Genomic DNA, 27,839 nt, shown 5'->3' on the forward strand with positions numbered 1-27,839 from the left:
ATTGCTAATGTTACCATTTTATTGAATACATTTACACAATACACCACACATTTTGCTGAATCGCAAACGCTGGATATGGAGTCGCGGGCACAATTTAGTGATTGTCAAATCCGGCCGGGCTGTTTACGCACCTGACGGATTCAAGAGTTGAGATATAATATACAAAATTAATATAAGTCATTTTAAAGCAAGGGTTTTGCAAAATATCGATTAAACATTATGTTTCATGATGATAAAAAGTTTGGAGACCCCTGGTCTAACATAATAGCCTGTCTTGTTGCTTTCTGATTTCTTATATCTTCCAGCCATGTTTATTACATGCTAGGATTTGTTTGCAGTCTATTGATGAGATGCATCTGTCCGTTTGCCGAAATAACAGAGGATATATATTTCATTCTTACCTTCCCTCACAACACCCTAATATGTTTCCAGTGCTATTAATACGACGGTTAAATGGCAATGTTAAAATCGTCAACAGTGTGATGAGAAGACCAAGTCTAAGTTTCTTTGTTAAAAACAAACTTTACAATCTTTGAAGAAAAGTGGTTTAATCCTTTACATACCAGCTCCTTGTTGAAAGCTGTATTAGGCTAACGAATGGTTCACTACTAGTCCAATTTTAGCTGAGCTTACGTCAACAAAATTGCACAAAATCATCCATTGCAACCCGATGTAATGTTGATAAAGATGTTACTTTGACGAATTAGTGCTCGCTCCCTAACGCATACCATCTGCCCGAAGGAAGATGTGTCCACTTCATCCGCCGATCTCTATCGTGGAAGTGCCTGCCTGCCTGCCTTGCCTGGCCGATACCTTTAACGCCATTGCATTTATTATCGCACCGGTTCGTAATGGTACTGCCCGCCAACAAACGCCAAAAGGAACGAATGACGTTCGCTGGATGTGAGTTGGGGTGGGGGTTGCCACCGATCGCCACGCACGGGCGCAACGGAAAATGTTAATTAAATCACCAGCAAATAGTATTTTAATTAAACCTACTAATTTGCGCCCGACCGCCACCGAAGGAACCCGGTGCATCCTTTTCTTCTCGCGCTTATTTTTTGTCGTCTCTTTGCTGGAAAGGCACCGGCTGTCGCCATCGTCGTTTGCATTTATTTATGCCGAGCTGGTGCCGAAACAAAATACGAAATTGCACGAGAGATGGTATCATGCACTGTGTGATGTTTAGTACGAATGTAATATGATGTTTTTTTTTGTATACCAAAAAAATAAATACTGTTGAAACTTGTTTCTTTCTATGTTCTAGATACTAGTCAACACTCTTTCAATTGCAAATGCTCATTGCAAATTTCGATTGCAAAATATGAAAGGATCTTGGAACGCAATGAATGAATCTAAATCTCTATTCTAAAGCTATATTATTCCTCAGAGTTTCATAAATCCTCAAACTTTCATGAATCTCGTCGGAAACATGATTTTAGGCCTATTTTTATTCTTTGTACTAGCAAAACAATCAGCTTCTAACTAATACTAATTAAATATCTATGAATATTATTTTTTGACAAGTATAACAAATATAAGTAAAAAATACTAAAACCAAGTGATCGGAAAGATTTTTGAATCTATGAGGATTCATAAATCTTTCCAGAGTCGATTCCTGATTTGAATGATTCCTCATGAATGACTCTTCTCAAAAGATTGTTTATCCACTCTGCGGCATCAACGAGTATGCGTTTATAGAACCACTTCGAAAGGGACAACGTAAACAATGTGAAATGTGATAACATTTTTCAGCAACTTCATCTAAGCTTCATTCCTAAACTCTCATTATTGTAGCTGAGCGCATGGGTTGTAAGAGTCGGGGTTTCCAATTCGTTACGGGTTGGTAACATGTCCCTGATTTCAGCATGCATACAGCTACCATATCTGTATTTGTGGCACATTTTTCGTTTTCACCTTTACGTTCTCCGGTCGCATTCTTTCGGAAGTTCTCGCTCACTCACTCCACACCCTTACACGGATAGCCTCCGGGCCGATGCGGTTGAGCAGCATAGGGCGGGAACCGTTAAACGGTCGAGCGGTGTCCCGGAGCACGGTATGGCACCGTGCATGGATTGCGCAGTTGTCACCCGTTTCATCGGCTCCAAAAATATATCGTCAACCACTGGTGCGCGCGGTGATGGCACGATCGTGGCCAACCGTCGGAACTGTCGTTCTTACCATCCCGCTGCCCACTCCCAACGCGTCGGTCCCGCTGCCGCTGAGGTCAATATAAGCCGAGTGTGGTTGCTACACTGTGTAGCGCGTCACAGCGAACGCTCATAGCGAGCGCACGCACCCGTCTTGTTATAAAAATGCATAAATTTATGATCCACCAGTTCACGAACAGGCGCTGGGAGCAAATCTGTCCCGATCGCGGCAGAATGTAAGTGGTGAAATAAAAACGGTTCTACCATAAGTTTGCTCCCCAAACTCGGTCCCCACTACTCCCCCCCCCCTCCCCTCACCTTCACTCCCCCTTCCCAACAAACACATTGAACGCAGCTCAGCATCGGAAGAATGTCGATGTTTCCGCTAAATGAGGTGGAGTTGGGTGTAAAAAAGGACTAACAACGCAACAGGCGCCAACGAACACCGCCTTTGCGCGCACTCCGCAGCACGTTAACGAAAGGGCGAACGGAAAATATCGGCTTAAGTCATTGCGGCACCACCAAAACAAAAAAAAAACCGCACACCATTCTGGATTCGGTAGCCGATTTACGGTATGGCCGATGCCGAATGTGAGTTGACTAATTTGGTACACGTGCCGCTGGACACGTGGTGGTGAGCGGTTTAGAGTTTTCCACCCTGTGGCAAAAGAGGGCTGTGAATCATTTGCCCATTTCTAACTCGTATCGCACACAGTGCATGCTGCCTTCCCTAAAATTGCAACACGGTACACCGTCGCATCACGCTCACTGCCAAAAACCGTGTCCACCGTCATGTCCCGTGCTGCTCGAGACCAAATTCATTCGTTTCCCCTGGTTTCCGATCGATGGCGTCATTGAGTGAGGCGCGTGAATGGGAAACGCTACCGATGGGTCTCCTTTTTGCCCTATTCCGGTGTTGAAATAGATACCCCAGTAGCAGAGAGTCGGATGCCGTTGTCACGTACACTTAAACCGGTCTGTACGACAACCCACGATCCTAATGTCCGGCTCTTCTTCTGCATGCAAATGTCGTCAGTTTCGTGAATGGTTTCAACCGACCGTCGGTGGCAACATTTCGCACGATCGTGTCACACGTTTCGATCGGATATTATTTCCTCGTTTTTTTTTCCTTCGTATTTCCTTCGTGGAAACATCGAGCACATAAAAAAAACGGCTCGGTTTTAAAAAATACAACAGCAGCTATTTAGCATTTGCGAACATTGTAACATTTGTGCGTTGGTGAGCGTTAGCTGGCCGACCGTTAACGACAGGATGGCGAAGTAAATGTTTTGTGTTAGTTCCATCGTTTTTTTTTCCTCCACGGTCCGTCGATTCCCGTCGGGTCCTGCGATCCCTTCTAGCGATGATCATATCTATCTATCGCTGTCCCTCTCGGTTTCGCTCTCTTTTGCTCCTGCCTTTGATTTCCTGCTTATGCTATGGTCGTCTCTGGTCGTCTCATTTTATAATACCTCCAAAAATTGTTTTTCCTCCCGTTCTGTTGGATCGCGTCGCCGTGTGTAGGAGAAGATTTACACACTTTTCCCTTTCCACCGTGCACCACGCCGTTTACACACTTTTCCATCGATTGACACCACAGTGGAGTGGGCAGGAAGCCAGGAGAAGGGCGGAAGGGGTGAGGGGAGATATGTAGAGGGAGGGGTGGGATTTGGAAAAAAGAGCACATCATAGCCGATTGCGCTCAAAAATACCGAATCCGCTCGCACGATCATCATACTGGTTTGCTGGCTCTAGGCAGGGGCTGGCGAACGTTTTCGGCATCGGTTCGGTGCGCGCTCCACGCTGGAAGCTGAAGAACCGCGCTCGGGATATGCTGCAAGATGCTTCAGAATCTCGTGCCCGGCCGCCCGTTTATCAGTTGACGTTCAGTATTCAGCTCAGGCGCACACGCTTTCGGCGGAAGGCTCAGGTTGCGGATTTTTTTTTGTTTCATTTGGCGAATGCTACACACTCCCGAACCGACCGTCGATCGAACCGTATTTAGTAACCATCCCGCGCATCAGCCACCAGCATTCGAGCTTGAGTGAGTGCGTGTACGAAACCAGCCCCCAACACCACCCCCCCTCCCACGCCACCCATTTGGCCCCACCGCAACCACTGCTTGTGTCGCCGTGTGTGTGAGTGTGCGTGTGTGTGTGCCTGTGATTAAGAGCAAGGTGCGTGTCATCCTTGATCGCTCGAAGGTCGGAATTAAAGCATAAATATTCAATTCGTGATCGTTTTGTGTGTGCCATTCCCAAGGGAAAAGGGTATTGTGCGGCCGCCCATACAGGGCGAGTGAAAATTTGAGTATAGGTGAATGAAAAACCGGAAGTGCTACTGGAAAATTTGTCCCCGATTGTACTAAATTCCTACCCATCCAGCTATTCAACAAATGGAATAATCGATCCAACTGTGTCTGTTTGTTGTGTCTCACCAAGGAAGCTGTACTTCTGGGACATTGTGGCAGGATAACAGTGATCGTTTTTGCCTGCGGGGTGAAAATGGCCATAGAGAACTGTTGTAGTCTGAGCGCTGTGGTTTATGTGTGTGTGTGTTTTTTTTTTTACACGTTAGAGCCCAAAAGTGACCTAATATTCGTACGCCGTACATATCAAGTGCATTAACCCTTTTCAGCCAACCAACCCCCCCCCCCCCCCCTTCACTCCCTTTAATTGCCACCCTTGCCCGATCATGCTGCCAGGATGCTGTATCGTCCCCGTTGTGTGGTTGCAGCTGTTCGCTTTAATTACGCTGCACTGTTCACAGTTACATAACTGAACGTAAAATGGATCGAAACAATTCCGCTTGTGGGGTCTTGGGATAAGGCATGCCAAAGCATGCTACAAGCCGCTCCAGTGCAGGAGCCCACCCACGCCCAAAAAAAACGCATTAGCCTATTCTTTTTCGTCCAAGTTCAAACTACGAAATGGAAAAATGATTCCCATTACACATGCTTCGTCTTTTATCTTGTTAAAAAAACAAAAAATATTTTAAGAACGTTGTGCATCCTTTTGTTTTTTTTTTGTTCCATTCAAAAAATCGCATTCAATTCGGTTCGGGTATCGATGATTCAGAGTCGTCGTAATAAATTCGACAGCTGCTCCGCACTCCACATGAGATCGCTCCACCTACCACCTCAATATAACACCCGCCACGATGTATATGGCTCTCTTTCTTACACACGAACACGCATACATACACCTGCACGCACACATACATGTACGTGAATACACGGTTGACACCAACTTGGGGTCGATGCGGCCTCTACGGTTTACAGCATCCTGGACGCATGCTGGCGGTTTTCAATGGTGGCACAGTTAAACTATCGTCAGCTAGTTTTTTTTTTCGTCTGTTTCCATTAACCTTTTCGCCTGTGCTCAATGGTAGCGGAAAGTGGAAAATGAACGTATCCTTTTTACTAGCCCAGTGAACGTTAAGGCCTGGATCGGTTACCAACGGCTCGCCGCGCGGTCTCAAGCATTCGCAGAGCATCCTTCACTACAGCCAACAGCCGAGCACGGGACACGGGCGTCCTTTACCATACGCGATCGTTTTGTTTGTTTTTGTCTCAACCCCGCCCGTCTGTCCTTACCAAATTCGCAAAAAAAATCGCACAGACCCCGCTAGATACCGCGCGCAATCATGTGGAGTGACGAGGAGGAGCAGGGTTCCGAACCGGTTGAGGCGACCTGGGAGGAGCACAGTCAGTTCTATCGAAGCTTTTCGCGCTTCATGTCCGTGTCCGAGCACGATCGGCGCGAAATGGTGCGGGTGTTCTTCATCGAGCAGGACGTGCCGGTGTTGGAATCCCCGGACATCGACTTCGTCCCAACCAACATGCTGAGCGGATTCTTTCTCCAAACGCATAAAGGTAATGCAGATGGCGGTAGCATGAAACGCGTTAACGCGTCACATATTACATTGAGTTCACCATCGAGTCGCACACAAACACACGCAAGCGCACACGTACAATACCCCAACAAGTGCTCAAGGGCAAGAATTGTGGGGTACAATTACTTTCTTTTACATAAACGCTAACAATCCCGACCAATCTGCCGTTCGATTACTTTACAACAGTACTATTTACAAACACGAACACAACAAATCGCCATAAATCGTTGGCATTGAGCACAAAAAGCAGGAGCGATCCTTCGAACAAGTTCTACTTCCTCAGCGCACACAGACACACCCGACATTCCGCACTGCGCACGGGAAATTTATTGCGATTGCAGTGCGTGCGTAGGGAATTCCTCTTGATCGACGATTAAGTTTCATTTGAGCAATAAAACACATTCACGCTGACACGACTCATTCGATGTCGATGGTGCGCACGCGAACTCCAACCACTTGCGTTCGCAGTTGATGAGTGCCAAACTCTTTGGCAACAATTTGTTGTGTGCCACGCGCCTCCCAAAACAACCAACCACGTCCACGTTGCGGTTTGAAACAGCACTTGTCAACAGCTTGCTGTCCGTTAATGCGGACTTACTCGAAGACTCTGGCACCATGTCTACCGTGGGGATATTAAGCGACTTGTTGATGTTCCAAGTGAGAACACTTGAATGTAATCCCTCATAATGTGGCGGCACTCATCAATGTGAGCGCCAAATCCACCCGGAGACGCCTGTTTAACGTTTTCAGCAATTTCTTTGCACTTAAGTCTTTGGGTTCGATTGCAAGCGCCAGACTTTCGATCTCACCAGTCATGGTAACCACGGACGAGAGAACCGAGGACGCACAGATAAGAGCGCGTGTGAGAGTCAAACACTCACGCACTACGTACTAAAATAAACAACACTTGTACGGTGTGTAATGTTTGAGGGCTTGAGGATGTTTAATGAGCACGCTCGATAGCGTAAAGAATGTAGAAATGCGTAACAAACACACCACATCAGAAATTCCAATGGACGCACATTATTTCTCTTACTGGCTGGCGAGCATGAATGAATTTAAGACGGTTGTTCAATCGAACACGCCCCTGTTGTACTACTGCAATTATGAGTAAACAATTTACACACAGTTTTAAACTGTTGTTGTTGTATTGCATTTTTGTAAAGCAACTCTAAATTCTCTGACTAAAGAAGTGTGATATTATACATACTAATTTAAGCGGCACGGAATGCTTGGGGAAGCATGTTTATTATTACCTCCCGAACATGAACGTGCAGAACCTCATCTTCACATGTTTTCGTCAAGCTGATTTTTCAAAACTTCGTTGTTTCGCAACGCCTCACAACGTGCTCACCGACTGGGAAATCATAATTTATGGGAAGCTTTTACACAGCAGCAAATATTCGCCTCCCTCTAACCACAAGCTGCACAAGATCTTAACTACGATGACGTGGCGTTTCACACCTTCCGGTCCTCATCCCGACACTACGAAACGATCCAAACGCGCACAGATGACGGAAGACCTCGCTTTTGGTGAACCATGTGACCTTTCGAACAGTTGAAATAATAAATTTCACTTTCCATCTCGCAGCGATTTTGTTGAAAATTTACGCATGGATTAAAATAAGGAGTTTTCTACCTATAGCTAATAGCTGTCATGGGATCTGGAACCAAAGGAATGTTTTACATATGTCTAGAAGTTCGCTTGTAAAAAAGACTATCAACGAAGAACACGCAAAACATAGGCATTTTTACCCATCACAATCCCAAGATACTAAATCTTGATCCCAAATACATTAAACTTCTAGGAATCCCCTCTAAAAACCGAGAACGGGCGGCTACTACATTATTTTTATTTAGTTCGCTTCATAACTCGAGCGAAGAGCAAAACATCAATTTTCCATACAAAATTTATGCTTTTTCGTTATTTTCTTCGAATTTTGTGTTCCAAAATATATTCTCATGAAGCTGTTACAATGCAATTTTTGGAAATTTTGCTTGCTCACTTTTCTCACTTTCTCATACTCACTCAAATCTCACTTTTACGATTCGAATTTTTCACATTGCAAAACACAACATAAACGACCAAAATTTACCCACTGTGTGTTCCGGGTTACCATTTGATATCGCTAAAAAACAAGCTGTTCACTTTAGTTTCATAAATACAGCTTTTTAAAAAAGAGTATTTCTTGCATATGAAATTCATAGGCTGTGATGTAATGGGTTAACCGACACGTTTTAAAAAAGCGGACGCCTGGTGCTTCGTACATTGTAACACATTCAAGTTAGTTTGCTATTTTCATTCTTTTATTTACACTATTTTTACATCTTGTATCCTATTGTCGCGGTAGTCAACAATGAATCAGTAATAACTGTTTTTACCCCGTCCGTCCAAACCGTAGTTTCGCGTAAGTTTAAATATCTTAAGTGCGCCGCCATATTCTTCGGCCAGGAATAAATTGTACATCCGATCGAACATTTATTCGATCGGAATTAAACAAGCCAATAAAATCTCATCGGATGCGCAAACTAGCGTAAACAACTGGCGTGTTTACTCGGTTCGCTTCATCTTTATACAATCGGTTTATGATTGCCGTCGGAGCAACCGGGGAAGTAACAGCAGGGTGGAATGCTCTGCATTTAAGTAGAATGTACATAAACGCGCCAAAATGCGTCTCCCTTCTCCGGCGTATGGTTGAAGTGAATAAACATTCGGGTTGATTTCATGCGACCGCGCAAAGTTATGCTGTCACATTGGTTGTACAAACGCACACGCACATTGTAGTTAATGCGTGCGCCATCATCTCAAGCTCCATATTATTTTTTCGAAAACTTTTTCTTTTTGCTGTCTTACTGCTGCTTCATAAATCTTCACGGTGCCCCCACCCATCCGAACACGGATTATCCGTGTCGGTAACAACATTTCTTCCGATTGTTTCCGACATCGAACAACAACGACACGGCTACAAATGATGGAAAATCCGTTTCCGGGCGGGACGATGGGACAAACGCGAAACATTCTACGACCCCGATGCGTCACTGGCAACCAGCGACGTTGAGCAAACGATCTTCTACAAATAAACAAACACCCGGGCAAGCAAAACAATACTGCAAGTGTGTACTGCCGGCGCACGGGGAGTGTGCACACGCGTTCACGCTGGACGATACCAAACGGATGACCGTTGATTTTACGCTAATGCAATTCAACGCACACCGGACTGATCGATCGATGGGAAAACCCAAATGAGAGACTGAGAAAAAAATTTTAGAGCCAAAATTCTTCCGTTCTGTGCAAGATGGAATTAACGAAAAAAAAACACAAAAATAAACTATGATCGAGGAGATCACCAACTTGCTACGAAGTGATGTGTGCCTGTAGATGTTAATTTTTTTTTGCTTTCCTCCATCTCTGTCACACTCTCTGTTAGTCATCCATCGATGATCCGCTGGAGGACGGTTCATGGGTGGTGCAAAACGTACGAAGGCCAGGCCAATTTTGTCGTTTAGCTGCGACGCTGTATATCGCGCAAAAGCGTATTGGTGTGCACGCACAACCTGCCCAGATGATTCTCTGCACAGGGAGGGTCCAACGTTTCATAGACCCATCCAAATAAATTGTGCCAAAAAAACAACAGGTGTACCCAATATGTATCTCCAATGTTCAGTTTCGGACCACCCCCTCTTTCGGGTGTGGGGCGGAAAAGAAAGTCTACGAACGAACGAGAAAGCACCCGATCCCGGTTGGCACGTACGAACGAACCGGCTATAGATGACGTCGTCGGATCCACGACTAAGCGCGAAGGAATTTTTATAAAAATACCCCTGGAATGGATCACCCGTTTGAACGTCCATTATGAGATGTGATGGGCTGGCGTTGAAGATGATGATCGAGATGATGATGTGGATGATGATCGCCTTGAAACCCACCGGGGAGCACACGGTTGTGTAACTTGTTGTTGTTTCCTAAGCCCTCTCTAGTAACGACGATTGTGGCGACATCCTTTTGATACGCGTAGGATGATAAATGTTCCGGCAGCGGTAATCGTCACGGTTCTTCTGTCAAACCACCGCACGAACGGACGACATTCTGCGATCCGTCTTGAGCGATACAGTGAAAGATGTGTCTTTCTTTCGTGCATATGTTTTTCTTTTAATTGGAATTCAAGCAATATGAACAGACCGTTCTTCAAGAAAAAAAGTGGAATTAACATTCCTTTAGATGCCGTCCTTTAACCTAATATCTTTGGTGCATATTTTTGGATCCCCATCGCTTTTCCACACCACTACTTCAGCTGGCGGAGAGTATTCCGATTAAAACCAACTCAGCATTACGCATTACGATGAATAACTTTGTCACGCCGTCGGTTGTATTAAAATTCTTTTTTTTTTATTTTTGTGACTATTGTTTCACGCTCTTTATTAGCGATGTAAAATGTGGAAAAATAACATAAACATTACTACTTCAAAAATTCATCACCAATTTGGAACATCTTTTTCCCGCATAAATAAAACATCGTAATCAGTATGTCAAGCTAGCTTATCTTCAGCATAACTATTAAAGTTAACAAAAGGTGCTTAAGTAAGAATACAGTTGTTCATATTTCCTCACATTTCCTTTACATTTTGAGTGATCTGAAAGTTGTAAGTTATCCCATTAAAATATCCAAACAGTAGTCTGATCGTAAATCTTTGCGCATGAATATTTGTTTTACATACACACAGGGTAAGTGTACCAATATTGGTGGTAGTGGAATGAAATACCTTCCCTACGACTAACTAAACGCAATAAAATTATTATTGGACTAGTATTGTGAAATGTTCTCTGAACTTCCGCGGATCGTTTAAAACACTAATCGTCTTGTTCTATATTACTCGATATTTAACAAGCCACTTTGACATGTAAATGGCATACTTCGCCGGTATGGAAATATATTTCGTTCCCATGAAGTATTTCCTTCCGCTCAAAATGTAAATTCGCTGGCTCGATTTGATGTTTGCGACGATTGATTTAGTTTTTTTACTGGGATTTCGGGCTGTAAACGCTTCCGAACGGAATGCGTTCATGTTTGTGTGTGTATATACCCGTGTGTCATACCGAGTCCGAATGACATGCAAACAAACCAACTTTAAGGATGGCACTTTTTAGTAAAATAATCATATATTTCGAATAATATACATTATAAAAAATTAATTTCTTTAAACATGCGTGAAAAAGTAGTTAAAATTAATTTTGAAATATGGTACAAATCACGACATGATAGAGTCCGAAATCCCAGTGAAAAATTTAAAGCAATCGTAGCGAAAATCATATCGTCGCGAAGAATGCTATTCACGTGACAAAGTGGCTTGTCAAACCCTGTAAAACGGCTTAAACATAAAAAAGTAGCATAGGCTACTGCTACGCTATTCTAACGGACCGCTATATTCCGCGAAAATCCACGTATTTAGAATCTTCCACATAAGTAGAATGCGGGATTAAAATGGTTTATACTTCAAAGTTAGATAGTTGACTTCCTTTTTCTGCATTTAATTTATTCAACAAAGCAGGCTATTTTTCGAAAGCAAACTTGGACAAACATTAAAAACAAATGTTTTATATGACAGTGAAAGGTATTTTCGACCATTTTGTCACCTTTTTGTTAAAGGCAGGCTACATGGAGCGCAAATCCAAGCGCAAATCCAAGCGTTGTGCCAAAATTAACTTGTATAAAACTAACACAGCTGTCAAATTTCCAAAATTCATGTATTTCCGAATCCGCGTATAAGAAGCACCGCGTATCTTGGGGACTGCCTTTACTTGGATTGAACACAATTGCATTCTCAGCAATAAATTGACGTCCAAAGTTTAGAAAGAACTGCACACCGATATTACGGATGATGAAGAACGGAACTGTTTCATTAACATAACTGATTTGTTTCATTATGTTTATCACGTTTAATGGTGTATGCCGATGTTTTTCAAAAGAGAGAAATGTGGCATATTTCGTGGTACTATCCTCATATGTTCATTCGGAGCATCTAAATCATACCATAAATAGTCCGCTTGCTTAAAAATTGCACCACTATAGGCATACTTATCATAAGCAAATATTACAAAACATGCTAATTTTGTTAAAATGCTAAACAAAATTTCGAATATTTTTTTTCTAGACGTCCATGTTTGGGAATTTCGGCAGGAGCTACGACGAACGCAAAAGTCCGTCACTACAACACGAAAAATATTTTACATGTGAATCAACGTCGACGTCAACTTTATCAAATCTTCAAAATATCTCTGTTGTTACCTCCCAACCAATAAATTCTTGATCTGTTTGAAAATGTACTACGGTGGTTGCCACTCCGTTTTCTGAAACATGTGCAGAAATGAGAGTGACATTTTATACCAATATACACCAATTATATAGTATATACCAATTTAATAACGCACAAATTAAGTTGTTCACCATAAAACCGCTCTTCCATACACATAATGTCAGCATTACCATAATTTCCCTTTGACAGGGTTCAAACAGGATACAATTTCCCAAAAATTATTTATAAAAAACAATGCTTGGAAGGAAGTTGATACAGGTCGGATTTATTATAAGAAGTATGTTTTTACTATAATCGTCTTATTTATATGTCTAATTCTTGAGTTGGCTCAATATTGTTGTTTTGGTGTAAAAAGTGTGCCGGCAGTTATCTCAAAACATTCCGGACCACTATGGAATGGTCTTTGGTTTTGGCCTTCGTCTATTTCAGTCTATCATGTCTAATAATGGCTGGCTATCTGTAATTTCCTTAACCAATTAGTTAATAGTTATAGGAACGAACATGTTGTAACTCTCCGTCAATTATCTACATAAATTATAGTAAAAAAAATATATTTTTAAAAATACATTCATCGACTGGGTCAACAATATTAATAAGTATGAAAAAAATCTGTTCTGATTCAATGAACCCAAATGAAACCAAAATGTTTGTTTAAAGAATTTAAATAATCCTCCTTACACACAACGACATACTGACCGCGATTATCGCTTTTACTTCATTCACAGCCGAAATCAAGATGCCCAGCGGACAAGTAGACAAGCCGTTCATCGATGACAACCACGATGGAACCGTTTCCATCCGGTACGAACCGAAGGAGGAAGGTATCCACGAGCTGGCGGTCAAGTACAACGGTGAGCATGTGCAGGGTTCGCCGTTCAAATTCCACGTCGATTCGATCTCGTCCGGTTACGTGACGGCGTACGGACCAGGTCTAGTGCATGGAGTCACCGGCGAACCGGCGCAATTCATCATCTCCACCAAGGGTGCCGGTGCTGGAGGGCTGCAAATGGCCGTCGAAGGACCCAGCAAAGCTGATGTAAGTTACATATTTAATCCATCTTGTCTTATGTTATGAACGTGTGCGTTCACTGCCGGCTATATTACATCCACAGATTACCTACCACGACAACAAGGATGGTACGGTGTCCGTATCGTACCTGCCGACCGCTCCCGGCGAGTATAAAATCTCCGTCCGCTTTGGTGACAAGCACATCAAGGGTTCGCCATACTTCGCGAAAATCACGGGTGAAGGTCGCAAGCGTAATCAGATTTCGGTCGGTTCCTGCTCCGAGGTGACACTACCCGGTGTCATCAGCGATAACGATCTGCGTTCACTGAACGCCTCAATTCAGGCACCGTCCGGGCTGGAAGAGCCCTGCTTCTTGAAGCGCATGCCCACCGGTAACATTGGAATCTCGTTTACGCCGCGTGAAATCGGTGAGCATACGGTGTCGGTGAAGCGGCTGGGCAAGCACATCGCCAACTCGCCCTTCAAGGTGAACGTATGCGAGCGCGAGGTAGGCGACGCAAAGAAGGTTCTCGTCACGGGCAATGCGCTAAAGGAGGGTAAAACGCACCAGGACAACGTGTTCTCGATCGACACGCGCAACGCCGGTTACGGTGGTTTGTCGCTCTCGATCGAGGGACCCAGCAAGGCGGAGATCCAATGCACGGACAAGGACGATGGCACGCTTAACATTGCCTACAAACCGACCGAGCCGGGCTACTACATCGTGAACCTCAAGTTTGCTGACCATCACGTGAACGGGTCTCCGTTCACAGTGAAGGTTTCGGGTGAGGGTACGAACCGGCAGCGTGAGAAGATCCAGCGCCAGCGCGAAGCCGTACCAATCACCGAGGTTGGCAGCCAGTGCAAGCTGACGTTCAAGATGCCTGGCATTACGTCGTTCGATCTGTCCGCTACCGTCACGTCACCCGGCGGCGTCAGTGAGGATGCCGAGATTCAAGAGATCGAAGATGGTCTATACGCAGTGCACTTTATCCCGAAAGAACTGGGCGTGCACACGGTTTCCGTCAAGTACAAGCAGATTCATATTCCTGGTAAGTTATGCTTATTTCGCTCGCTCCCCGATGAGCTGCGCTGCTATTTAAATGCGTTTCACGTTGTTGCCTTTCACAGGATCGCCATTCCAGTTCACTGTCGGACCGCTTAAGGATACTGGAGCACATCTGGTGAAGGCTGGCGGCCCGGGTTTGGAACACGGCGAACAGGGTGTACCGTCTGAGTTTAACGTGTGGACCCGCGAAGCTGGCGGTGGTACTCTCGCTATCTCCGTCGAAGGCCCCAGCAAGGCGGAGATCGAGTTCAAGGATCGCAAGGATGGCTCCTGCGATGTTTCGTACGTCGTCAGCGAACCAGGTAGAGATATCAAAGAGCTATAAGGTTGAACCGCAATCGTTTAATGAGCTTCATGTTCTTCCATTAGGCGACTATCGCATCGGCTTGAAGTTCAACGATCGCCATATTCCCGACTCTCCGTTCAAGGTTTATGTCTCGCCTGCTATGGGCGAAGCGCACAAGCTGGAAGTCGCTCAGTTCCCGACTGGGTGTGTGCAAGCTGACAAACCAGCCCAGTTCATGGTGCGCAAGAACGGTGCCAAGGGTGAACTGGACGCGAAGGTTGGTATCCGGTAGATCTTCCAGATGTGAAGAAAACATTTTTATTACACTTCACTTCCTTCCACTGCCTAGGTCGTTGCACCATCGAACAATGAGGATGATTGTTTCATCCAGTTGATCGATCAGGATCAGTATTCGGTGCGATTCTACCCCCGCGAGAACGGTATCCATGCGATCCACGTCAAGTTCAACGGTGTGCACATACCCGGCTCCCCGTACCGCATCAAGGTAGGCAAAGACGATGTAGATCCGGCTGCCGTACATGCTTCGGGTAAGGGTCTCGGAGATGTCAAGACGGGCGAAAAGACCGATCTGATCATCGACACGTGCAATGCCGGCGCCGGTACACTCGCGGTCACCGTCGACGGACCGGCCAAGGTGGCGATGGACTGCACAGAAGTGGAAGAGGGATACAAGGTGCGCTACACGCCACTTCTTCCGGGCCACTACTACATGACGATCAAGTACAATCAGATGCACATCGTCGGCTCACCGTTTAAGATCAACTGTACCGGCGAAAGTCTCGCCGAAGCAGGCGGACAGGAAACGTCTTCGGTCATTGTGGAAACCGTGGCAAAGGTATCGAAGGGCGGTAACCGAACCGGTGTCATTTTACCAATCTTCAAATCGGACGCCAGCAAAATCCAATCGAAGGGAATGGGTCTCAAGAAGGCGTATATGGGCAAGCAGAACCAGTTCACGGTCAATGCCGGCGATGCGGGTAAGTAGAAACGAATAGAATAAAACATATCTGCACGCGGTTAGTGTTTCGACCACTACAACTATCGTTTTTTTTTACATTCGCATACATAGGCAATAACATCCTTTTCGTGGGCATTTACGGACCGAAAGGACCGTGCGATGAGGTCTTCATAAAGCACACAGGACGCAACCAGTACACGGTCAACTACCTGGTTCGTGAGCGCGGCGACTACATTCTGCTTGTCAAATGGGGCGATGACCATATCCCCGGCTCGCCGTTTAAGGTTGAAGTTTAAAGACCGTACAGCCCGTACCTCACACAGACGCCATAACCACCCCCTGCCAAGCGACACTCGAAAACACGCTCAAATCCAACGGTTTTTTCTTCCCGTAAAGCACCACATACCACTCTGTATGCCATTGATCCTTTCCCTGCACCAACATCCATCTCAATGGGTTCCGTTCAAGTTCTGTTGTAGTCTCTAAAAACAAACCCGCACCAACACACACGCGATTCATAGGATAACTTTGTAACGGTTGCAAAAAAAAACCGATGTCCGATGTAGCCCTTATTAGAACGCATGCTTTTTACAGTGTGTTTAAATTTAAAAATTGACCCATTTTAATCCACCATCGTTATCGTTTTGTCACACAGCTGCAAAAGGTTCTAATACTACCCAAAATCCTGTTATACTGCATCATTCGGTTAGGAAAGTCGGTATTAAGACACGCACGCGCGCCTCGTTCGTAAGGTGAAACAAATCGTTATTTTATCGTTCATTTTAATTATTATTATCCGGTTTGTGATTCTCTTCCATCCCGATTGTCGTGCAGTGTATGTTTCACTTGTTGTTTTCCTTATATTTCCATCTCTAGTAGTTGCGCAAATATTTAAGTTACTTGCTTTATAGCTGCGCCATTTAAAAAAAAACAACAAATTGCACGAAGGCGATGGCACAACACCCCATCACCATGTTAAGTGTTTATGTTTGTGTCCATTTTATTATTCCTACAGGATAGCGCAGTTTTTGGATTCTGCCGCTGTTCGACACTTTTCATTTCTATTTATTACAGTTATGTTCTTCTATTTTGTTTTTATACGTATATTTTTTCATTTGTACCCTAAAGCCTACTTCCTTGTGGAAACGACGATCACAGTCTAAATAAGGTTTAAGTAAAAGTTGTCAAATCGAAATATCAAAAAAGAGACAAAAAAATAAATAAAGCGATTGTGTAAACCATGGTCTTTTCGTTACTTTATAATGTTAGCTTACAGCTTGCAGGAAGAACTGGTACTAAAAAACTTTCGAAACAACCGCATCGCGATCTTATCCTGCTGCAGGAGTCCTTTAAACCGCTCACGGTCGAGCGCCTTCGTCTGCCAATGTCCCGGCCTTTCTGGCGGACGCATCAAAACCATCGCTCCATCTCAGTTTTGGCCTACCATGTCTCCTCTGTCCATGTGGACGATCTAAAACGGACTTTACGGGCTAGGTCATCCGATGTCGTTCTCATGACGTGACCTGCCCACCGAAGCCTGGCGAGTATAAACCGCTGTACGACAGCGAATTCGCCGTACAGCTCATAATGCGCATCACTTTAGCGGGTCTCCGATTGTCCTTGCACAAATGTGGTCTTCTGAGAAAAAAATCCTTCTGAGCATCTTCCTCTCGAAAGCGGCTAAGAGGGTTTCGTCAGTTTAGGACAAAGTCCCTGTGTCAGAGGCGTATGTGAGTACTGAAACTAGATAGATTCTATATAGTCCCAGCTTCGTTCGTCGCGGCAGGCGTTTTGAGTGGAGAAGATTCCTCAGACTGTAGAATGGCCGGTTGGTAGCCAGCACCTTAGCGCGTATTTTAACATCAATGTTATTGTCGGTGCTGACTTTTAACCCAATATAGGTGAAATTTTGGAGACTTCGAAAGAGCGATCACCTATTTGAACGTCACCCCTGCGTAAGTTAGGATTGTGTGGTGTCATCATCAACTTGGTTTTTGCCTCGTTAATCTCCAACCCGAGGTTTTCTGCCGCCTGCTAAATCATTTGGTATGCATCTGCTACGTAGGAGAGCCGTAAACCAATGATGTCTATGTCAGCAGCGTATGCCAGGATCTGGATTGACTTATATAAGATGATCCAAGTGATTGATTCAAGCGATAGGTTGAAGAGTAGGCAAGCTAGCCCACCTCCTTGGCGTAGACCCTTGGTGATTCTGAGAGTTTTCCATCCACCATCACCTGGCATGTGACGTTGGCCATTGTCATTCGTACTAGTCTGGTAAATTTTCCCGTGATTGATATGTCGATAGCATACAGTAAATTTTTTTTTTTACTTTTTTCCGTTCGTGTGAAGACCGGCGCCGCTACCATCATGCCACCTGGCCGCTCCGGTTAATAATCTCTATCATCATTTAATCACACCGTTGCCACTGTTACGTATGTGTTCAAAACTATGCGAAGAGTATATTCGAATATTCCCATGAATCATCAATATGATTGTTAATGACTCATTATTTGAATTAAGATGCCATAAATATCAAATATCTGTTTGTCCGACAGATTCGAAGAAATGTGTTAATATCTACTCACCCTTTTGCACTTCAATATCCTATCAAAGAAATCTGAAAACAATCAAATCAGCGAAAAACCACAATATAAAATGCATCACAGTCTGATAGCTGATTGTTTTCTAGCTTAGTTAGGTCGTGGTATTCTTGTGAACTCGCCCTTTTCAAAAATACTACCAAAAATAGTCCGTGGAATCCGCCGCTCGAAAAAGGCTAGCGCTTTGGCATCTTCCGCTAGTATCGTTCAGATCTCATGGCAATACAGGATTACCTCTGGATTTCATACTTCGATTGTTTGAGAGATTGGAAGGGTAGAGACACTTTTGTTAACTCGCTCCCTGGTCATTCCCGAAGCCTCTACCGTAGAGCGAATGTTTGGACGATACTCAATTCTGCAATAGAGAATTCATGATAAGATCTTGAGGACGGCATTTAGAATTGTGATGTGTTACAAGTTGGCACTTCCCAGTCTGTTCCTCTTTTTCTAGAGTGGATGTACAAAATCCATCTTCCACTCCTATGGAACCTATGGAAGTTTTTCTCTAATCCTTGAAATGATCCTATGCATTAAAAAGCGGCAAGCCTAAATAGGTTCTTAGAAACGACCAACTAACATATCAGCTGTTTAATGGCTCTGATGACATCGTCTATGATTAGCCGAGACACCTCGACATTGTTCTGCTGCGTGTAGCAATGGAGCTTGCGCTTGGACTGCACTCTGACATTGGTAAGGTATCTACTATACGGTGCAGCTCCATTAAGGTGTTCATAGCAGGATCACTTCCGTCCGTCGAACACCTCTCGCTCGTTTATCACAACATCCGCAGGATTTCTGCTTTGCAATACATAGTAAGCATAAAAATGACTCGTCTTGTGACCCGTCCGAGATTCAACAGTAGCAACAGTAGTTCGTCCTCTTTAGAGCGGTGCATCTTAATGCGCGCCTGCACTCACTTTCAAACATTTCTTCCTATTGTTACTAGGAGCAATTGTTCGTTCGGCTCTCCTGCTGATAGTTCACTCCACCATACATCAGCGACGCAGCGGAATTATAACTCATTTCTGCAATTGTGGTTGTAAAAGGATATCAATGATAAACTCACATCATCATTTGGAGAAACAAGCATCGCCTCGCTAATTCTGTAAGTCATTATACACTTTCTTCAGCAATTGGCCTCAAACTGTTTCCATCGATTTCAGCCATATGTTCTCCAGACTCGCGGCGCATTCACTAAACTTTCCCTTCGAGTTCAACACTTGCTTGTTGCTCATTTCTTATTGTTTCAGCACCAAGCTTGTCGATGAAGCCACAACTGATTTATGAATTCTCAACTTACACGATCACTAGTTTGCGAAATTGTTTATGACTTGTTCAATGGTTCAATCAAACCACACAATTATATGAACAGAAAAGTATCAACACGAAAGAAACTTTGACACATTTGCTCCTATACTATTAAGACATTTCTTTTGTTGGATTCCGAAACGATATTGCAATATTGCATAAACCCAAAACTAAATATTCTGCTTCCCGATCGTTCAAAAACCGTTTCGATTTTGTTTGGAATGTACACCACTGTCATTCGAAGCAAACGCGACTTGACGTTTCGTCAAAACGTCAAAACCCCCAATACCAAATCATGCTTTCATTGTTTACGTTTGCTCACGCCGAAGCCATCGAACGCAGTCTAGGTGTCTTTTTTTCTGATCGTTTAAACTTAATATCATCATGTCCAGCTGGAAGAAAGCAGCAAAGTCGAACCAGAAAGTGCACCGGGAACGTGCCCAGCCCTCTGCTCGCCAGCATCTTGGGCTGCTGGAGAAAAAGAAAGATTACAAGCAACGTGCGAGGGATCGCAATGCGAAGGAAACCACACTGAAATTGTTGCGGAAGCGAGCACTGAATAAAAACCCCGATGAATTCTATCACCATATGATCAACTCCAAGATACAGCAAGGCGAACATCATGAAATAGAAAAAGGCGACGAGTTTACGAAGGATCAGATCAAACTGATGCAAACGCAGGACCTGAAGTATATCACAATGAAACGCACGATGGAGGCGAACAAAATTCATCGCTTGCAAGGACAACTGCACATGACCGACGTGGTAAACGAAACGCCCAACAAGCACATTTTCTTCGTGGAGGACGAACAGGAAGCGAATGAATTTGATTTAGCCAAACGGCTCGATACACACCCGGATTTAATCGGGCGTCGCTCCAACCGACCCCGTTTAAAAGATTTGGAAAAACTGAAACTGGCCAACGTCAGCGCGGAAAAAATCGAAAGGATCAATCACGAACGTGGTCTGTCGTACGGAGAGTTGATGCGACGCATAGACCGTGAAAAGGAACTAACAGTTGCACAGAAAACGCTCGAAATAAGGCGTATATTGAAGCAGAAGCGAGCTCTAAAGCCGAAATTGGTCACTAAGGGCACGCCTCATCAAGCGCCACAGTTCAAGTTTAAATTTGAAAGAAAGCGGTGAAATGAGGTTAGGAACAATGGAACTATAAAAAACACGTAAGCTATTTTTCAATCTTTATACAAATTCAATTGTAATGCGTACATGTTACATAAAAATGCAAAAAATAAAGTAATTGTTAGAAACCTCGTCCCTAATTCAATAGCTGACTTACGATATTACACAAAAGTACAAAAACTTAATATAAAAACATTGTATACCGAATTTCCTATCATTTATCCCAGTAAACATGAACATACGAAACAAGAATAGACGTCGAAAACACTGAATGAATCAATCAAAATCGACGTCGTAATTATGGTTCTCGTACTGAGTATCGGTACTAACGGGAGACCCTTCGTTGACGAGGGCCGCAAGTTCGGACGCATCGTACCCGAGCAGCTCGCGCAAATCGCACACGAATTTGTACACAAACCTCTTGCCGTGCACTTTTGAAATCATATCGCCGTCGTAGTAGTAACGCAGAGCCCTCGACAGTTTTTCATAATTCATCGTCGGTTTGTTCTTACGCTCGCCCCACAGCTGTGCCACAAGTTCTGGATTGCAAAGTTTGAATTCTCCATCAGTGCCTATGTGAGAATGAAAAGACAATCTTTAAACAACTACTAACAAGACTTTAAAACATTGAGGTCAAACTCAGTTTGGCTCGCTGGTCATCTTGCTGTCCGCATCGGAACATATTAACTGAATTCTGCTTCATTCACATATCAGATGTAGTTCTCATTATTCCTTTGCGGACCGAATTGAAGACCTCGTGCTCCACGTGTTTGACTTGTCTGTTTTAAAATATTAAGCACCTACCCATCCACTGAATAATCGAACGATGTTCACGGTCGGTTAGAATTTCCAACAGAAATTGCCACAGCTGAATCTGTCCGTTGTTCCCCGTTCGATTGCCACAGTAGCTAAATTCGTCTGTGGATGAAAAGAAAGAGTGTGATGTTAGTCCAATTCAATCCCTATGCAAATGTAACACTACTTTGATACCATTTTTGCTGCCCAGGTTAACTTTAGGTATTTTCCTGCGAATGGTCATTTCAACAAGTTGTTCGCCTTCGATCGGCTTTTGTAGCGTGGCAACTATCTTGTGCCGTCTCAGCAACTCTAAATGCATCCAAAACAAACCACCCGGATCGTTTGGTGCTTTAAGCTTAAACTCGTCGGAATCCAACTCGCACAACTCTTTACCGCTGATACTCCAGTCCTGTAGCTTAATACCGTTCAGGTTAAACGTCCGAACCGCCCATTGGATCCAGTGCTTCACCTGAGCCACTGTCCATTCTAGTGGATCATCCGGAATGTTTAAACGCTGTTGGTCACGCTTAAACGCACTGTCGTGAACCCATGGAAGGGCGGCCAACGGCTCGTAGCCAATGTCGCCGTCGGATTCGTCACAATCATCTAACGAATTGTCCGCGAAACCATGAACCTCTTCCTTTATTGCTGGTATAAGCTTCCCTACCATTTCGTTTGCCTGGCGCTCCCTTTCGTTCCGACGCTCTTTTTCGCGTTCTTTTTCGCGCTCCTCTGCACTAACCGAGTCAATGATAGCTGCAACGGCAATGGCCGTTTCGTGGGATTCATTTGTCTGGCTCGTCTTGGAGGACGTATCGGCCCGATTGGAACTGTCCGCAACAGTACGTTTAACTCGTTCCGCTTCGGCCTCCGCCGCGGCAATTGCTTCTGCTGCGGCCGCTTCCTCTTCCGCCGCTCGCTTGGCAGCTGCAGCCGCTTCCGCTTCTTTGGCCGCTTGTTCGACTTCCCGCTGGTATGATTCGAGTACCTCGTCCGTTGGTTTCAACACATCCGCAATGTTGATGCGTCGTTTGTTTGGTTGCACTTGCACATTGATCTGCACCAACCCTTCGCCCTGCACACACTGGTCGACCAGGTTCTTGTGTGACTCGAGCATTGTGGATCCCTGCAGCCAGAACTCGTAGTGCCTCAGCGAAAGACCGATCCGCCGTTCGACCAGCCCGCGCAGGGTGGACAGATTTTCACGCAAATCCATATGGACCACAATCACGTCGTCGTCATCATCGCCCAGAAACAGGTCGTTTTCGGTCGGCAGGAAATCCGCGCTCGACATCATCAAACCATCGTCTCCGAGCGGAAGTGGCAAATCCGGCACTTCCAGCTTTATGTTGAGCGGATCCATCGAAAGAAGAGAGAAAAACTATTCGCTTACAATTTATCAAAAATCTCCTTTCCGCTTCTGTAACAAGTGCAACAAATGTGCGTTCTTGCTTTCTACCGATTGTTTTCGTATGTGACACCATAACAATAACCTGTTCTGCGTAAACTGTCAACGGGAACTGTCAAACGTCAAGCGATCGTATCAACAAAATGTTGGATCGTTCCGTTTGGAACACAGATATGGCCACAGTTGTCGGTCCACATATTTGGAGGTTTCGAGAAAGCAAAGTGACGAAATAGAGCAGAAAGGCTTAAAAAGCCGAATTCTAGTACCGTGTACAACCTCGACGAACGAAAAAGAAGGATCGATCCGTTTGTTCTGTGTCGCCGTTAGCAGATTTATTGGAAAGTAAAGGATTCGATAAAACTTGTGTGCATTTAGAAATGATAATCGCATACTGTGTCCTGGCTGTAAGATGTATACCGGTGTAAAGACGACCAACGTCGGAGAGGTACTTCCGAACGATGAACAGTTGGGGCGGCGTAACTGCCGTTGGAGAGAGCTCGTACAGGTTCGTTAAGCGGAACAGTGTACCGTGACGAAAGTTGACTAAATGTGCAATTCTTCTCCTTAATAGAAATATGAAGACACTGCCGAACCCCAATCAGATCATAGCATGGACATCGAAACGGCCATGGTCATGCTCGATCAGGCAATGAGCGATGAAAGTTCGGTCAGCGATGTGGTTGAGGCTTCATCCGAAGAGCAAAGCACGGAAGAAACCCCGGAAGAGATTAAGCGACAACTCAAAGAAACTATTCCATTGCGCAAGCAAGGGTGGGAAGCGAACGGATTGAAAGAAATTCTGGAGGATAACGAGTTTCGCATGCTAAGCCACGAGAAGGTAGAGAACTGGCTGCGAAATCACATGCACAGCATCACCGGCCACTACAACGTTCACTACCAAACGGAGCAGGTTACAACGGTAACGGAAACGAAAATGGATGCTGACGCAGATTCACTCTATTCCGTTGATACGGCCCAATATATCCGTTCGAACAAACAGATTAGTAATAAGCTCAAAGTGACAACCATGATCAAACAGTACTCGGTAACGAGTTCCGTGCGCCGTTTTAGCAGCCTAAACCTCATACAAGATAAACCAAATCCCAATGAGGATACCACACTTCCACTGCCCCGAGCCCTTACCAAATCGGACAGTGCGTGCGATGTTAAGAAGCCTTTACCGTTGCATAACTGTTCTCCAAGGCAAACGATCGCTGCTGATAAACACCACAGTCGAGCGGTTGTGCCGTCCTGCGAACCACCAACGGACCGTCGCAACAGACGTAAAGTGTTTAAAAAAACTAATCCCCGTAAGAGACCGATAACGTCGGGTGATCGTCCACTCGGTTCTAGTCCAACCTCGGCAAAGCAGCACCGGTACGATCCGGAACAAGTGTACGCTAAAGCATTAGAGCAGTGCGCACGGATGAAGAAAACTAAACCAATCTCGCAACGAAAGGTGTCGAAACGATTCGCCAACCGGATGCAAAACTCTTTGTCCTCATGCTTTTCAGAAAGTGACAGTGATGAAGTGTTTTTTGTACCAGCCCGCGAACGACCACCGATCAGTTCGCGCGTGAAACCTATCGCTCAAAGCACAGAGCAGCCAATGGTTGTGACACCACCGGAAAAAAATCTTACCCCCAGCAAAACTTCTCCAACAGAACGCGAGATTGTGGAACCGTTCGAGTCGATCACGCTTAGTGTTTCCAAACGACAGCGAGCACAACCAGCCGGTCCGGTTACTGCAGCGCCATGTCTATCGGAACCGGCGAAGAAACGCGTCAGCATAAAATGGGACGGTTGCTACCACGAGCATGGGCTGATAATCTATCGGCCGAAAATGATTCACCCAGATGTGCCCACCACCGATCGGATCGATCTGCGCATGGAAGACCTCACCCTGACGAGCGTCACGAAGCAGCGTCATTTAGACAAGTTTCGCGAGTTTAACTGCCGCATCCACCCAAACTCTACCGTTTGCTTCTATCCGAGCGATTCGTCCGACACTGCCGAGGAGAAAAATAACGCGTCAGCAAAGGACGGTACGGCGACGGATAACTCATACGACGATGATGATCCCATACTCACATTCCGTCCGCACAAAACCAAGCGATTGAATGTTGTAGAGATTCCCCACCGGCGGCCTATTACCTGATTGTGAACCAACTTGCCCGAAATGAAATTGCGAACCATACTTACGATGCAACCTTGGACTGAACTACAAGACTTTGTACACAATAATTTATGAATCTTTATACTCCACTTAACTCCACTTTTACAGTTACGAGGGCATTTGTTAGGAAGCATTGATTTGCTATGTTTAGGGACAACTCTGGAATAATTGAAGAAATTCACTTATGTTGTAAGGTTACATACATAATAAAGAAATACATTTTTTATATATTATGTCCGCAACATTTCGTTTCGTTATGTTTACCGATCAATTTCTGATGATCCTGATATAACCCTGATTAAGGATACCTACCGGTCTGAAACAAGTCGAGAAAACTTGTCTACTCAAAATATCCTTTCTAGCGTAGATCTGGATTTCCGGTTACTTGTTTTCAGGGTTCAGGGTTACTTGTTGTCTCACATATTGCTACATTTGCAGTAAGATCTGCTAGATGATGTGTTGAAGGACAAATAATTAGCAGTTTCAAAGACAAACTGTGTGAGTTGTACGTTGACTAGCGTTCAACAAATAAGAATTACCATGCCTCGGATAGCGGACTAATACCATCAGAATTAGTAGTACGGGAGCCTTGGATGCTAAAGAAGGGGGGCAAAAACAATCATATTCTGCCAATAAAGTACTTGCCAGCGAATAGTTCGTATCAAGGCGTAGCAGAGCACAACGAGCAATTTGGCTAGATCCAGTAAAGCTAAACTTGTCGGAGATGATACTGATACGATAGATGATACGAATACCGATATACTAGAGGTGATGGAGAACAACGTTGGACCAAGCTTTCTGGAAACAGATTGATAGCCTGGCACGATCTAATCAACTGTGATCGGACCAAATAGAATAAAAAGACATGCACAACTTTGGTAGAGTTTTGATACACATGATGATGAACATTGATACACAAGATTGGTTTTGCTGAGCGCCAGTCAGGACCACCAAGCGGCCGCAACAGTAAATTATCAACCACATCGGCATGTCAGCATGATACTTTAAAAAGTGCACCAAACAGAAGTATAAAACTAACGTAGCTTTGTTGTAAGAGGAGTTAAGAAACACAATAGAAAGAAGAAATCCTATACAAAGAATACAATCACGGTTCCTCTCCGTAGAGTTGCGCCTTAATTATAACACTACAAGCTAAAACCTCCTGCCCGTCTGATCTCCCGTAAACACCTTTGTTTGTTTGCCATATATATCCTTCGATCAATCCACTTCCAGCTTTCGGAAACTGCCGGCCAACCCGTACGTCGAATTATCGCTTGCTCCGGTGCACCCGTTCAGTGGCTGCTTTAGCGCACCGACCGAACCTTCCTTTGCCGCGTCCGAGTACATGCTCAGGTTTACCGACATCTCGTCGTCCGCCAGCAGCCGAGAACGGTACGCTTCGAGCTCCTGCTTCCACAACCGGATCATCTCCGCCATCGGCATCTCACCGCCGTACTCCTTCGGCAGCAGGCGTTTCTCCAGCTCGATGTCTTTAATGTCCGTGTACAGCCGTATGCGTTCACGCAGCTTCTGCGATATCAACGACATGCCGAAGTCGACCGCCATCTTCATTGCCGGGTTGATGTTGCACCCGTACATCTCGCGATGCCGCATCGGCAGGATCTTTTCGCCATTTTTTGCGATCCTTACCGCTTCCTTGATTGTGAACAGCGTTAGGTACGGCAATCCAATACCGGTACCAACGCCCGCATGTATGAAACCCCTTATCTGATTCTCCTCATCAGCCATCAGCGTTTCGTAGCAGATGCCGTGAATCTTCAGCATGTCCGCATTAGTATACTCGCGCAGATCGAACACACCCGGGCGGTAAAAAATCACACGCCGACCCTCACGGTCGCGTTCAGGCAGTGCAAACATGTACCTGCGTAAGATACAGAACGAGAGACTACATTCGCATACGCCTTTCCACACGAAACCCTTGCTATCGCTGTGGCATACGTACCCGTCATCGATTAACTTGGCCATTTTGGGCAGTCGGCAGTCAAGCTTTTTAAACGCACCCTCGAACGCATTCTTCAGCAGCACATACCGCTCGATATTTTCCTGTACCACCGGAATCTGAAACTTTTTGGCGCGCAGAAACTTTAGGAAAAAGTTTGCGTCTGGTGAAAAAAAAAACAGGGGAGTAACGAAATTAACGCATTGTTGAGTTTTGAACTTAAATGTGGACGCCACATCGGCCTACTAGTGCTGGGTGAATCTGATTCCGATTCATGATTCTGAATGAATCTTTGGACTGTATGAATGAATCTGAGTCTCTATTTTTCTAAGATTGATGAATCCTCAAAGATTTATGACCTCCACCTATAAGCCTCCTTCCGGTCATCGGCTACCGAAAATAGCACTAGCTGCCACTTCACGTAAGGCCTTCAGTGGCTTGATCAGCCACTGCTCTGAGGATTCGTGAATCTTTTGCTAGCCGATTCCTGGTTTGAATGACTCCTCATCAAAAAAACATATTCATGACTCTTCGCAAAGGATTCATAAAGCATTACACTTCAACCTACCCATCCGGATCTTAACGATGCGAGGATTCTTTTCAGCCCATTCGCGCAACATCTGCAACGCATGGTCCCGTGCGGCTTGCGTTTCGCGGAGTTCCTCCTTGGCGATCAGTAGCAGCTCGTCCGAGAGTTTGAACCGGTACTCGTCCGCTTTCGTGATGGCTTTCGTGTTCTTCATGCTG

General features: G+C 44.8%; 5 protein-coding genes across 5 annotated transcripts in view; 3 read left to right on the top strand and 2 right to left on the bottom strand.

Moving 5' to 3' along the window:
• LOC128707261 (filamin-A) overlaps window positions 1-15,995 on the top strand; it is a 43,074-nt gene extending 27,079 nt beyond the window's left edge. Inside the window, exons 12-17 of the mRNA XM_053802213.1 lie at window positions 13,082-13,392; window positions 13,469-14,417; window positions 14,497-14,736; window positions 14,804-14,997; window positions 15,070-15,718; window positions 15,811-15,995. Coding sequence (XP_053658188.1) covers window positions 13,082-13,392; window positions 13,469-14,417; window positions 14,497-14,736; window positions 14,804-14,997; window positions 15,070-15,718; window positions 15,811-15,995 — 2,528 coding nt within the window. The remainder of the gene's footprint in view (window positions 1-13,081; window positions 13,393-13,468; window positions 14,418-14,496; window positions 14,737-14,803; window positions 14,998-15,069; window positions 15,719-15,810) is intronic.
• A 3,999-nt stretch (window positions 15,996-19,994) lies between these two features.
• Window positions 19,995-20,756, top strand: LOC128707434 (probable U3 small nucleolar RNA-associated protein 11). Its single transcript, XM_053802387.1, has one exon. It carries the CDS (start codon window positions 19,995-19,997, stop codon window positions 20,754-20,756), a length of 762 nt encoding a protein of 253 aa, XP_053658362.1.
• Window positions 20,757-21,026: 270 nt separating this feature from the next.
• Window positions 21,027-22,911, bottom strand: LOC128710486 (DNA-binding protein Ets97D). The gene is made up of 3 exons (XM_053805541.1): window positions 21,741-22,911; window positions 21,555-21,668; window positions 21,027-21,322 (listed from the first exon to the last, which is right to left on the bottom strand). Exons 1-3 carry the CDS (start codon window positions 22,909-22,911, stop codon window positions 21,027-21,029), a joined length of 1,581 nt encoding a protein of 526 aa, XP_053661516.1.
• Window positions 22,912-23,003: 92 nt separating this feature from the next.
• Window positions 23,004-25,114, top strand: LOC128718090 (uncharacterized). The gene is made up of 3 exons (XM_053811764.1): window positions 23,004-23,114; window positions 23,253-23,461; window positions 23,528-25,114. The coding sequence occupies exons 2-3, from the start codon at window positions 23,366-23,368 to the stop codon at window positions 25,112-25,114; spliced, it is 1,683 nt and encodes a 560-aa protein (XP_053667739.1). The 5' UTR covers window positions 23,004-23,114; window positions 23,253-23,365.
• A 1,236-nt stretch (window positions 25,115-26,350) lies between these two features.
• On the bottom strand, window positions 26,351-27,835 carry LOC128710487 (retinaldehyde-binding protein 1-like). The gene is made up of 3 exons (XM_053805542.1): window positions 27,661-27,835; window positions 27,096-27,255; window positions 26,351-27,014 (listed from the first exon to the last, which is right to left on the bottom strand). Exons 1-3 carry the CDS (start codon window positions 27,833-27,835, stop codon window positions 26,351-26,353), a joined length of 999 nt encoding a protein of 332 aa, XP_053661517.1.
• Window positions 27,836-27,839: the final 4 nt, after the last annotated feature.

The sequence above is a fragment of the Anopheles marshallii genome, chromosome 2 (genome assembly GCF_943734725.1).
Source record: "Anopheles marshallii chromosome 2, idAnoMarsDA_429_01, whole genome shotgun sequence".
NCBI lineage: Eukaryota > Metazoa > Arthropoda > Insecta > Diptera > Culicidae > Anopheles > Anopheles marshallii.